Source organism: Maylandia zebra, linkage group LG10 (genome assembly GCF_041146795.1).
Source record: "Maylandia zebra isolate NMK-2024a linkage group LG10, Mzebra_GT3a, whole genome shotgun sequence".
NCBI classification, from domain to species: Eukaryota; Metazoa; Chordata; class Actinopteri; order Cichliformes; family Cichlidae; genus Maylandia; species Maylandia zebra.
In genome coordinates this window covers 13,454,593-13,468,302 of record NC_135176.1, presented here as the reverse complement: position 1 = coordinate 13,468,302, position 13,710 = coordinate 13,454,593, and the positions used below count along the sequence as shown (strand labels likewise).

Sequence of the window (13,710 nt, the reverse complement as noted above, 5' to 3'; positions counted from 1 at the left end):
CCAACTTTGTTAGTGTGGCAACTGGTGCCGAGCACCCAATGCACAGCTGATTTAATAGTTATTTTGTAGCCTAACAAACACACACTGGTGAGTGTATATTAAGTTTGCAGCAATGTTGCAAACCAAAACACTCAAAGAGCCCCAAACCTGGCTGAATGATCTAATAGCATTATTGATTCGTATGACTTTAAATCTGTTTGATATAGAAATGTACTGGGTGGGATTTTTTTAAAAACCCAAATTTAGCAGAGCTCTCTGCTGTACACTTTATACTGGTTACACCTCTCTGAACATCACCTATATATCTGTGCAACCTTTGGTATTTGCATTTACTTACTGTCAGAAACACAGACGCCAGCAGCAGGATGACAGAATATACAAGTCCTTTATTATTTATGGATATCTGTGGGAAAGAAAAACATCAGTGTTATGACCATCAAGCAGAAGTGAGAAGCTGCAAAGCTTCGCTCTGATAACTCGCACAGAAAAATTAGTAACCCGGGAAAGAAAGAAGTTTGAAGAGGTGTTACATAAAGATGAATGTAAGCATTACTATTGATCCGTGGTCCACCACAAGTGTACGCAAAGCCCAGGGGAAACCCAAACCCAGCAGGATGTCAAAGATATTGCTGCCTACAGAGTTGGACACTGCCATGTCCCCCATGCCTGAGTAAAGACAGGAAAAGTGACAGAGAAATGCTTAAGTACTTGCCTCACAAAGAGACATAAAAATGAAAGAGAGAGACATCACGCAGGACACATTTACCTTGTCGAGCTACAATCAGACTCGCCATGCAGTCAGGCACGCTAGTCCCTGCTGCCAGGAAGGTTATGCCCATGATGTAGTCTGGGATGTCTAGTGTGAAGCTGATGATGGTGACCTGATAGAAACATATAGAAAATATTAGGATAAAGTTATCTTACTGGTCTATAAAACCTTCAAACTAGCTTAGTTTTTGTTTTTGTTTTAATTTACAAACCAACATGCAGATGTACATCACATCAGTTTCAGCAGGTGTCTGAGAATACAAGAGATACTGTAGACAGAAGACCTGCTCTTACCATCCACACCATGAGGTAGGAGAAGACAGCGATCCATAAAGTGGAGGCCACAAAGGTGACCATGAACCAGCGGTGCCAGCGTGGCAGAATGCAGTTAGGCACAGTGCAGTAGAGCAATAGGCCCAGAGGCCATGTGATCACCCACTTTACCCGCGCACACCAGCCATCTGTGATGAGACAGCATTTGGACTGTATCAGCAATCAAGGGGTTAACATGATAGAGGAGTAAGATCAATTTAAGGCAACAATAAACTGACAAATTCTAGCTATATTTATTGAAGGCTGTTCAGAGGCCAGCGAAAGCACAAGTAATCCCTGTGACTACTCTTGGGGCTTCATGATATCCTTAATGTGATTATCTAAGGTGCACAGCTCTCTGTCCACCCCACCTGGCGTTTAAACCTCCTGTTTTTAAGGGGCAGCCAATCAGAAGAAAGTTGATTTAGAGGCAGGGTGGCCTTAAACAGGCAGGAGGTAAATGGGTAAACTCGGGGGCTGCACAGAGATGAATAAGGATTATTTTTAACCTTGAATCGTGCAGCGCTTCTCTAGTAGAGCAAAAGACTATGGAGTAAGAAATGAGCATTATAGCACAATCATCAATCAGCTAATCAATCAAATCATTATATCGAACTTAGAAGCAACAAGTGTTATTACACATTAAAAAATGAACAGAAAACCAGCGAGAGCTTCATGTGGAAAACTCTTTTTTATTGCTGAGGTATATAGTTAAGGGCCTCCCTTAGTTATGCTGCAGTAGGCCTAGGCTGCTAGAGGCTTCCCATGGTGCACTGTGCATTTCTTTTTCACTCACTATGTGTTTATACACCACTCTGCATTTAATTATTAGTTATCATTAACCTCTGGCTCTCCTCCACAGCGTGTCCTTGTCCTGTCTTCTTTCCCTCACCCTCAACAGTCAGCTCAGATGGCCACCCCGACCTGAGCCTGGCTCTACTGGAGGTCTCTACCTGTTAAAAGGGAGTTTATCCTTCCCACTGTTGCCAAAGTGCTTGCTCATAGTGGATCGTCTGACTCTATATTATTGTTACTATGTTACTAATAATACCGAGTTATCATTGTAGCGTCTTTAGCTTACAATATAAAGTGAGGCAACTGTTGTCGTGATTTGGTGTTAACGGAATTGAACATTTGCTTTTTGAAAAGGAAGCAAATGTTTATGAAGTCCTAGCCCTATTCTAGCTCATCTTATGTATCTGTTTTGATTATACAGTCTAAAATATACATTCCTCACCTGGAATGCGCACTGGACTGAAAATCCCATCTTCATCGTCATCTTCATCTTCTTGCTGGCACACCTCGGCCCCTGGCTTGTCTCCTGACTCTGTGTCGACCATGCCGGGTCTCCCGCCTCCGTTCTCCAGACTGCAGGAGGCTGTCCTCTTCAGACTGTTGCTGGTGGACCCCCCTCTTGACCCGGGTCCGGCCTCAACGTCCCGTTGATTTTTTGAAATACGGAGCAGTCTCTGTCTCTGCGGTCGAAAAAGATCATTTAGAATTTTTTTTTTCTTGTGCGCGAGTGCGTCACAGTATGTGAGCATTAAATACCTCACTGATGAGCATGCGTCCGGCCATGGAGAGCCTGGTGCGGGGTGAGAAGTGGGGGGTGATCATAATCCGCAGGCCGGCCTCTGAGAATGACAGTTTGTGAGGGTTGAGGATGAGAAGCTCATCTACCATGACGACTGGAGAAGCCTCCTGACCATGGGCTTGGCCTGTGTATGAGATGTTGCCAATGAAAAGCACAACATATAAAACTACTTCATTCACACTCGACATACAAATCATTTAAAAAAACAAAACAAAAACAAACCTTTGTTGAGAAGCACCATAGATGTGTTACACGCCGAGGTGTCTTCTCCCAACTTGTTGTCTCGCCGTTCTTCTGATCGGAGGCAGCACGGCCTGATGCTCCTCAACCGACGTGTCACAAACACAAAAATCTGGGAGTTGAACCTGTGACAGAGCAAACCACCATCTTACACCATCCAAGTATTCTTACAACTCACACATATGGAGCTTTACTGACTGATGAGGAGGTTTTGTCTTCAGGAAACTTACTTCATGATGATAATGTAGATTCCATACATCGTCATTAGCAGTAAGGACTCCCACCTGCACAGTGAGCAGAACGTTTATGTGAGTCTGACCTTCACAGAATCAGTGTGCATTGGGAACAACTTGGGGTTCAGTATCCTGCCCAAAGACTGGAGCAGTCAGGGATTGAACCATCAGCCTTCCAATTAGCAGAGGACCTAAGGCTAAGATTGAGCTCGTAATGCTGCACACTGCATTTTTCTGGGGGGTTATTCCATCTGTATTTCAAATGTGAACAATAACGTGACTATTTTTTTTATTCATATTGGGAAAATGATGGAGAAAACACCTTTACAAATACTTCATATAATACTTATGGAAACTTTGAAAAAGAGAGATTTCGTACCCGAGGAGGACTATCACACTATTTTCAGATGAACATGTTGTGTGTGTTTTATTCCACCTTTAATATCCCTGAAATCCTTCACTTGCTTTAACTCTTTAAAAAAAATCTCAAGCTGTAATAAAACTCTGTGGTTTCTACAGACCTCAAAACCTGCTGCCAGAGATGCCACATACAGATTTCAAACTTTCTATGTTAACTACACTCCAGGGAGTCCATATTATCAGAGCCACAGTCTTAGTATTAAGTGATATTAAAAACCGAGGACCAAATTCAAGCAGTCGAGCCATTTTTTATGATGGAATTTAAATATCCCTGCTGAATAAAAAGCATCTATAATCACTCCTACTTTCATCCCCATCCCCAAGTTCTTCTTCTTCTTCTTTTTTTTTTTTTTTTTAGAAAACTAATGACAGTATTGACCTCAAACTCTCCAGAATTCCTAATAAGAATTCCCTGAATTTTTGTTTTCCTCAGCGTGAAAAGTCTCTTGATAAATTGAGAATGACCCTGGATCGCTTTGTTTAGTTAGGATAATTTAATTAAACAGAAACAGCTTAAGTCTATCCAGCTCTCTTGACCACACTTCCTCCTCTTCACTGATTGGTTTGTGTTCTTCTTTGGTCACCTTTTATTCACAGTTTCACTCTGTCACAGTGTAGCAGTTCAGTCTTGAAATGTATTTATTTATTTAATCTTTTTTTAAAGATAGAAATGTGGGACACATTTATCTTTTATGTTTCCCCTTTTGTTTGAATATTTATAACTATAATTTATGTATTTATTTAGAATGGATGGATGGAATTTTGCAAATTTAAGCTTTTAACTGTAAATTCAGGCTTTTATTCATTTCCAACACTTTGATCAGATGCCCATAATGAAAGTCACCTTTGTATTCTGAACCTCTGAATTACCAGAAACCACCAAAAACATGGCTTTAAAAGTCCATTATCATCCAGATTTTACCTACAGACTGTCATTTGAACTCAGTAACATAGGAGCGCCCTAAACCAACTTCTTATAGTCTCTTATAGTTTGTAGTTGAGTAGTCAGTTTTGCTCAGAGAGATTCCAAACTCAGTGAGGTATCCCAGAAGCATCTGGACAGTGGCCATGACAGTAGCAGATCTTCTAAATACTAAGAAGGGGTACTTCAGTGCTTCCTGTAATGCCTCCTTTAGCAGAGGAGACACTTGGGCATCATTTATTAAATTGCAATCCAAAGTGATGGAGTGTGCAAACAAACATCCAACCTATTTTCCATTTCCATTGCCATACTCTGCTGATATGTCTCAAGCATGCTCACTCATCCAGGGAAAGATACCCTGATAAAGTTAATTCTGTTCACCTGACTGCAGCTTCTGCTTCTTCGTTGAGCGATGAAAAGTTTCTCCCACGGAAAACATTAAATCTGGATAAAGTGAATCAACTTTCTCGAAACTAATAAAAATGTTTTCAATCTGAACCTTCAACAGGTTCTTAAACCCACACATGAGCTATGAACATTACAACATGAAGGTGGAGAAGATCGTAACTTGGATAAAAAAAAAATGCATACAAAATAAAGTACAAGAACATATGAGTAGAGAAGACCAGCAACTAATCTCAATTAGTCATCCTAACACTGCATTTCTCTTTTGCTAAGTCCTTATGAATTCCCCTTCATATCTTTCCTTGACCTCATGGCTTTTCCCATAAAGGTCAAAGAGAAGTGAAGTGTTTTGTGAATGATTTTCTTATATAGGGATATAAATGTAGTTGAAATATATATAAAAACATCAACACAAAACAAGGCAGTTCAGAAACACTGTCACAGATTGAGTCATACAAAGCAATTTTTAAAATAAGCATCTAAACGTCTAGTACACACTGTCCAGTTCACTTCAGGTTATGCATGTTTTCTCTTTGTCTTTGAATATGAATTGACTGAAACTGTCCCATTGCTCCTTGGCCATCTCTATTTTTTACAGCTAAGCCTTCACAACATAACTTCTCCACATCGCTGCCACATTTTCACTGTCACAGTTTGAGATTCTTTCCAAAACCTGAGAATTAGTCAGGCACGAATCCCTAACCCGACCCTCAATAGGCCCGCTGCATACTTATTCAGCTGTGGCATGACACCACTGTCTCCAAGGAGACACAGTGTTGGTGATCTAGGCAAATCACACTTCAACAATCGTAAAGATGTCTTCAAAACAGAAAAACCTTTGCACACTCGCGTGCATGCACATAAGTGCCTCTTTTTGTCTTACATTCCCAGCATATAGCATCCTTAATTAAACCCATTTTGTTTAATTGAGAAGGATAACAGTAAATTATTTTATATTGGATAAAGTTACTTCTACTTTCCCTGATTTGTGAATAAATAAAGCTATGACTGACAACAGTGAAATGGACACAGAAAGCACAATAAGTTCAGTGTGCTGCAGTCTGCTCTGTCCTTTCTGAACTACTTTGAGCACTAGGATGCCAGTGAACAAGTTCAAATACAATCCGTACCAACAAACAGGACTGACAGTAAAAGACGCAGCTGCAAACAGCGGTGAGGTGAAATACACCAAGATGGCCTCGGTTTGGGACTCAATAAACAGCCTGCTATATATCACGAAGGAATTCAGCACCACAGTGGACATTAGATCCTTGAATAAATCTACCCTTTCAATAAAATCCCAACACAGTGAACAATGGAAAGCTCTTTTACTCTAAAGGTCTCGGGAAGAGAAGTAGGCATCTAGAGCGGGAAAAAAACCAGCTGTAAAGGAAGAGTTACACAAAAGAAATCAATCTAACAACCAGTATCAAATCAATCTTACAAATAAGCTGCAAATGACTGAAATGAGTGCCACTGATGGCATAAACCTCCAAAGGAAATCAATCAAAATTAATTTACTAACATTTTCCTTTCCTGCCTCTGATTAGAAATATTTGTTCAGATGTTACTATTTTTCAAGAATAAATCAGAAACATATTGATTTACCACAGTCCGTTATCACAGCTATAACGCTGCCATTACTAATAATAAAAAGTAATACAAATCACTTGAGGAATGAGGTTGTGACATCATTTAGAGCATGAAAGAATGCGCTTTAAATTCATTTTTTGTGACATTTACAATTCTCGTCATCAGTAAACCGCAAACGAGGAATAAAATCATGTCAACAGGAACGTCAGCTCCTGTTGCAATCCAACCCATTTAATCCGATTCCTGACAGACTTTTTAAACACGCCGAGTCTCAAACTGAGCTCATTTATACAAGCAGTGAAAACAGTGTAAAGTACTGGCTCACACAAAAAAAACAGGGAGTTAAAAATTTCTTAAAACAACCTTTAAAAATGAAAAAGCTGTGTGGACTCACCAGACAACTGTGGCATCATAGATGACCTAAGGAGAAAGAAAAGACAGTTTAAAAGCAAAAAGGATGACACGGAGCTCAGAGGAACTACTCTTTATTGTTTAAATGTGTATCTCACCATGATGAGAGTCAGTACTGACAGGATGTAGTAGGAGGAATCTCTAAAGAGAGACCACCATGTCAGAACCACTGTCTGTGGAGAACAGATACTCGTGTTACAATATTTTATTATTCATTATTCAGAGCTGCGCATGAACAGGTTTCTTCTATTGCAATGTCTTCTATTACATTTTATTAATTTCAAAGCCAGATTAAATGAAGGTTCTTTACACCAGTTTGATAAGTTGCTTTGTCCTGAGATGACCACGCTCAGACTAAACCCCTCTGTTTGGCAGTGGAGTGGAAAAAAACTGTGGAAGACTGAGCCTTTAAAGCAGTCTGAGCTCATTTGAAACTTTAATAATGTTTAACAAACACATCACCACTGTAGCAATATCTAAAAGCACAACAGTTTCCCTTTAAACAAGCATTGAAAAAGAAAAGTTACACCACATGTGACAAACATCTGGCTGTAAGATGTGAGTAAGAGTCACAAGTTTAATCTACCTGGCCTGCAAAGATTCCACTCAAACCAATTATGACCAGGATGTTGAAGACAGCTGAGCCCACGATTGTGCCGACGCCAACGTCACCTTTAGTGATGAAGACACCTGAAAAAGTGCAGAGGATTTGTCTGACGTCAGATAAAATCTGTCTGTCATTCCGTGTTTTTAGGGGCTGTTTATCCTTGTAAACCCCAGATGAGAATCCACAAGCTAAAATATGAACTACTAAGAAAAATCTTTGTGTTGCTTTAAACTGGACTCTGCTGACATCTCCTGGATATGTCCGGTACCTACTTAGATCAGGACCTTTGAAACAACGAGAGCATTGAAGAGAGCCAATCCTCTCCCAAAAGCTTTGCTTTATTTTGAAAGTTAAGCCATTCTTTACCCATGCTCCACTTCACCAGGTTTTGGCACGGTCTGCTGACAAACATCACTTTTTCTCATTTAATCTGATGACAAGCAGTGAAAACAAATGTTGTCATGCTCTCTCTGAATGGAAAGAGCTGCTACTTGGTTAAGACTAGCTGGGTTACTAACCAATGAGAGAGGTGAAAAGCTCTGGAGCTGAGCTTCCAGCAGCCATAAATGTGGCCCCGGCTACATCTTCACTGAGCTGAAGGTTCTGGAAAATTAAATTAAAAAACAGTTTGAATAGTCCGATAATAATATTTTAAAACAATAAATTTATATCTGAAGGCCAGCTGGGGCTGGTTTTCCTCACCTCAGATATTTTCTCCAGGGAAGGAACAAAGTAGTCATCACAGACAATTGCCAGAGCGTAGAACATGTAGATGGCCTGGAAGAGAGGGACCCATACACACTTTGCCTTTACATAACATAAACCAGCTATATATGTCGTCCTGTTGTGTGCGTTTATTCTGTATTGATGTCAAGTGTCAGCATCATGACTCAGGGTTATAAATGGAGAGGAAAATGTGCAGATTTGAGGCAACATTGCAAGAAATACTCACACAGAGTGCATGGAGACACACGGCCCCATTCTTCCTCTGCTCCTTGGTGAAGATGTCCTCTGGAAACTCATGGATGGCTGCAAGGTACACACGTTTTATTAAATAAATGCCAACTAAAAACTGAAACCTGCAAACAAAACAAAAAACAGAAAGAAAAAAACCCAGAAGACTATTTTTATTAATCATCATTTGTAAACACGTTTTAAATGAATATATAATTTTATCATCATCATCACCAATTTCAGGTAAGATCTCTGACAGACAAGCTACAAACTGCAGCATCACAGAGACCCAGTGTTCGTTTTGCAGTGACAAATGAGACAGGAAGTGAGGTGGAAGTGAAACTGGCAGCTGCTTCCTGTCCTCCCTTGAGTTTAAAGAAAAAAAAAGGGGGAAAAAAGAACTGTTAATGACAGCTTAGCTCCCCTCTGTTCCCTCGACACTGCGAAAGAAAGCCTTGAGTGTGTGGTACAGCTCCAATTTACAACTCTGAGCCGAGCTGGATGAATGTAAACTACTGGGGAGCATGAAGCTATTAATAGCCCTTCTGCTCTGTGAGACAACAGCGGGTCGACAAGCACACAATAAGCACAGCGTAGCCGCCACGATACACGCTGCACCTCGGCTGCATGGAAACCGAACAACAGATTGCATGGATTAAAAGAGGGTCCCCTGTGATCAGGGATATGAGATTTGATCTTTGACTCTGCGGCGGCAGAGTCAGAGGCTGGATTTGAAGCAGTTCCTCATGCACCTTCTCAAGCGGCCTGTCAGCTGTCGGACATGTGTGCTAACACACAAACTCTCAGATTAGGATGGAAACGAAGGGGCTTCAACATGTAGCTCAGATGGACCCTTTGAGGGGTTGCTCTGGTGAAGGTAGTTACTATGGCGACCTGCTCCCCGGGGGCAGCTTTTTTCTGATGGGTGGCAGTAGGAAGCCATAGGCAAGGCAACTGAGAGAGCAGTGAGAAAAGGGGAGGTGAATATGTGTTTCCCATGGTTAGGGTTTATGAAAAAAGGAAAGAAAAAAAAAGTGACAGCAGCTCTGGACTGTAATGTCTAAAAATATTTATTTTTCCTAACAAACCCTCAGGAGAGGTCTGAGAGAGCGGGGGGAGGAGGGGGCACGGCACACAGATACAAAGAGACACAAACAGTCTACTGGCTTCCTCAAGGTTGCTGAATGTGCTTTTGCCAAGAGTCTTACGCTGTGGTCTCACAGTGCAAGGCCACAAACGGAAACACCAGAGGGTCGAAGATGATCGCACATCTGCAACTTTCCCAATCAGGGGATTTGAGCCAGCTGCGCCGTCAGAGCAGTAAAGTCACAAGTTTACTAATCACTCGGGAACATGTGGACAGCAGTGCTGGTGTGCGGTTACTCTGAGAATATATATAGTCTATATATCATTTCTCTGGGCTCAGTGTTTTTTATTGCCAGCATCACAAGAAGCTCCCACAGCTCATTCACCTCTGATCCAGTTCTGTCGGTCACAGTGTTCACAGCAGCTCACTTATCTTTGTTGCACTCCTCCACAAGCAGCACTGCTAAAGAACAGACTCTCTTCAGATCTGTTCAGTTCGCTGTATGGTTGCTGGTAAAGTGACAGACTGTCAGAAACACGAGTATGCATTGTACTGCTGACAGGAAGGACTTCTTCACAGCCTGAACTAGCACAACCAAACAGCTTTTGTAATACTTTACAGCTAAGTAGGGTATAAAATTAACTTATTCCTTTTTGCTAAACAGAAATGTAGTGGGTTGGTAGTTTGTTACATTTTGTTGGCATATTAGATTCAAAGGGTTTATTAAACACCGTAAATAAGTTAAACCTGAAAATGCTGTCAATAGCCATGTCTTTAGGGATAAAATTGCTCTATAAATCAAACTGACTGATATATAGACAAACTCTTTTAGCTAAACCTTTCAGAAGACAAACATGAATGAAACTGTAAAGTCTGGTACATAAACATAGTGTAAAAAGTAAGGAGATTTGTGTTTGGCTGATTATTTCTTTGTTGTAAAAATGCATCTTGGTAATAAATCTTTTACGGTTGGGAAGTTTATTTCCTGTTAAACAGAGCCACATTTGTGGGTTAAGCAGCAGAGTTGAGCATGTGGGTTTTGCCCATAAAAAAACCCAAATCTTCAGCTTATTCTGCTATTGACACTTCTTTTGAGCTTCTGGTACCACAGGTGCTGACAATCAGGCTCCAATCAAGGCTGATTGTCAGCACCTGTGAGCATGGACCCTGTGGTTAGTTGGTGTCTACTCCAAGCATATCATGTCTGACTGTTTTTAAAAAGGGCCCGTGCCACAGGGGAACTTCAAGCTGGTGAAGATTCTTCAATAAACATGACACCAATTAAGAGTCAATATCAGAATAAGCAGTTTGGCATTGACAGAGAAGATTTGCCAAGTTTTTAATGGGCGTAACCCTCACGCTCAACTCTGCTGCTCAACCCTGCTGCTCAACCCTTAAACGCATTTTTCTTTTTCTAAAAGTGGCTCAATTTAAAGGAAAATGAACAGGTGTTCCAATGGTATAATATTTATTGCCAAGGAGCATTGCTACAACAAAGAAATAACCCTGCAACAAGTTTCCTTACTATTTGTGCTACACCAAGATGTTTCTGAAGTAAACAAATATATAAATTTTTACCGGAAAAAAGTCATTACCATATTACTAACATTAATAAATGACTGTTTGATTAAGGATGTTTCAATAAAGTGAGGTATCTCCTTGAGTATGCATCTATTTCTATAAAATCCAAGTGATAAATTGTAAACTAAAAAAATTACATGTGTATTTTGGACATTCTTTCTCCTCTAGTCCAAAGGACAACACATCAGAGAAACAAATCATTCCAAAATATTAACAGGGGCCAATACATTATAGAAATAATAAATATATGTTGTACTGGATACAATTTAATGACAAAAATATGTTTAATCACCAAACGTGTTTCAAGATCTGTGCCAATTGGAAATATCAGATGACGAGTATCATTTAGATTATGTGCAAATTAGAAACTGCTCATATCAACAAAACATTTCTCTACTTTCAGATGCACAAATGCAAATGATATGCTATGGGTGGACAATTCAAATTTCAGTATAAATACAAATACATAAATTGTTCACATTAACAAACAAAAAAACACAACTGAGGATTTAGATGAGCTATGTATGCTGACTAACAATAACTTGATGATATGCTGGTCATTCAAGACCTGGAACCTTTTTTTGCAAAGGATTTTTCCCCCTGTTATATACACCACATATGAGCAGCAACTTCAGACTTTGGGTTTGGGCATTTATCTGGATCTTAGTTTAACTAAAAACCAAAACACCCAAATTGTGCTCCCTGATGGCAGCAGCCTTGTCTCATAGGACAATGTACCCTATCACACTACAAACTGCTGACAGAGCAGGGCGGCACCAGCAGAGTCAGATCATTTTTTAGGGTGTCTAACCTCCTGGCCACACATGGCCGGCCACTCTACAAAACACAGAACCTAAAAGAACTGGTAGATCTGGTCCACCATCCACCCCACCCCCAGAGGTTCCCGTAGCCAATCTGTCTGAACACTATAAAACTGATGGTTTTAATCTTGTGGCTGACAGGTGTACGCTCTGATTGTGTGCCATGAATCTACTCATCACTCTTTGTGTGCTCTAGACTATCCAGTGAGATTTATGCTGACCTTAAAGCAACAGTTGCTGTTGTATTTTTTGCTTTGTTGAAGTTTGTCAGTGTGAGACTGGCATAGAAGGAAAACGCAATCATTTATAGCTGAAAATAAGTCGCTAAAGAAAAAGGTCAGCACATAAATTTTAAAGATTAACTCTAAAGCACAATAAAAACCAGGAGGTATGGTTTAGCATGTTTGTAAAGAAACAAGTGCAAGTTGACCCTAATGTGTCTGCTTCCATTCTCAACGCACTGAAAATCTACAGCATAAAACTTTATTAGCTTTTAGTTGAGTCCTCCACAAGACTTATAGCCATTATAAAATAATGTTTCCATTTCAAACTGAATGGACGAATCAACCAGTTGCTACTTTACAGCATAATGACATCAGATGACAACCTTAGTCTATTTTTAAATCTGCAGTGTGAGAGGACAGATTGTTTCTTGAATGTGTATTTTATCTCGCTCCAGATCAAAAACAGGCCATGCTGCAGATTAGATCTTGAAGCATAAGGTCAGTGCCGAGCAAATTCTGCAGGTTTTAGAAATCAAACCTCCATGGAGCTTCAGCAGATTCGATGGATGGACAGTGGGCGGTATAGGATAATGTTATCGATCTGTAAGTCTGCAGGGCGTCCTGGAGTCAAGCTACGGTATTGACAAGCATATTGAGTAAAGTCATATCATGCACCAACCAGACTGGCGCTGGCGTATAGTCTCTTGCCCTCTCTTTCACTCTCTCTCTCTCTCTCTCTCTCTCTCACACACACACACACACAAACAAAGAGAGCGCGAGAAAGAGAACTCTGCAAAACAGCTGCATTTTTCATGAGAAATCAGAAAAATAAATATTTTATCCAGGTGTGTAGTGTAAATTCAATTATGCATTTGTTCTTTGATTCCCTTTCCTTTGAGGCAGATTGAATGCAAAACTGATGAAACAGCAGCAGGCTTCAAGCTCCAACAACCACCTTTCGCATCAATAAACACTGAACATCATTTTACGCTGTTCTGATAACAGAGAACAAAAGAAAACTGTGGGGTGTACGTTCGCTCAATAAAACTACAACACGATGCATCATTAGCAAGACAATAAACTCAAAGGAGAAACACAAAACTCATTAATCAGTCATTTTAAAAGAACACCGGTCAACCCCCACAGTAAAATGTGGTCTTAGTACATTTTATCCATTGCATAGAGATGGTGGCTTTTGCTTCTCTACAGTAAAAGTAAATGGTATTCACATTGTTGTGCTCAAACCATCAAAAAGCGTTTGAGAAACTGCAGCAGTGACTTTCCAGAAATCATGACCTAGTTACTAAACTCGAAAGAAGACCTAAAATGTAAAACCATTACGTGAGCAGTTTCATATATGAGCCATTTTCTTTCCGCACTACTATACCAGCCAACCACATCACTGTGAAGAACTCAGCATCTATCTATGGGAGGCATGTGTTTGTGACAGGATGCATATGCGACCTAATTTCTCAATGATGCGACTAAAAAAGTCCTAGATTGCACCTTGTCTTCGCAACTCGGAAAGTCTCCGTGTG

The 13,710-nt window shown here is 40.3% G+C and overlaps 1 protein-coding gene across 1 annotated transcript in view; it reads right to left on the bottom strand.

Annotated features, from left to right (window-relative positions):
- Window positions 1-13,710, bottom strand: part of LOC101478344 (sodium/potassium/calcium exchanger 3) — a 33,019-nt gene that overhangs the window by 6,916 nt on the left and 12,393 nt on the right. Inside the window, exons 3-16 of the mRNA XM_004563947.5 lie at window positions 8,458-8,534; window positions 8,208-8,282; window positions 8,024-8,108; window positions 7,485-7,588; window positions 6,997-7,071; window positions 6,882-6,907; window positions 3,145-3,198; window positions 2,897-3,039; window positions 2,632-2,798; window positions 2,318-2,555; window positions 1,063-1,229; window positions 767-881; window positions 554-666; window positions 338-403 (exon numbers count right to left, since the gene is read on the bottom strand). Coding sequence (XP_004564004.1) covers window positions 338-403; window positions 554-666; window positions 767-881; window positions 1,063-1,229; window positions 2,318-2,555; window positions 2,632-2,798; window positions 2,897-3,039; window positions 3,145-3,198; window positions 6,882-6,907; window positions 6,997-7,071; window positions 7,485-7,588; window positions 8,024-8,108; window positions 8,208-8,282; window positions 8,458-8,534 — 1,505 coding nt within the window. The remainder of the gene's footprint in view (window positions 1-337; window positions 404-553; window positions 667-766; window positions 882-1,062; window positions 1,230-2,317; window positions 2,556-2,631; window positions 2,799-2,896; window positions 3,040-3,144; window positions 3,199-6,881; window positions 6,908-6,996; window positions 7,072-7,484; window positions 7,589-8,023; window positions 8,109-8,207; window positions 8,283-8,457; window positions 8,535-13,710) is intronic.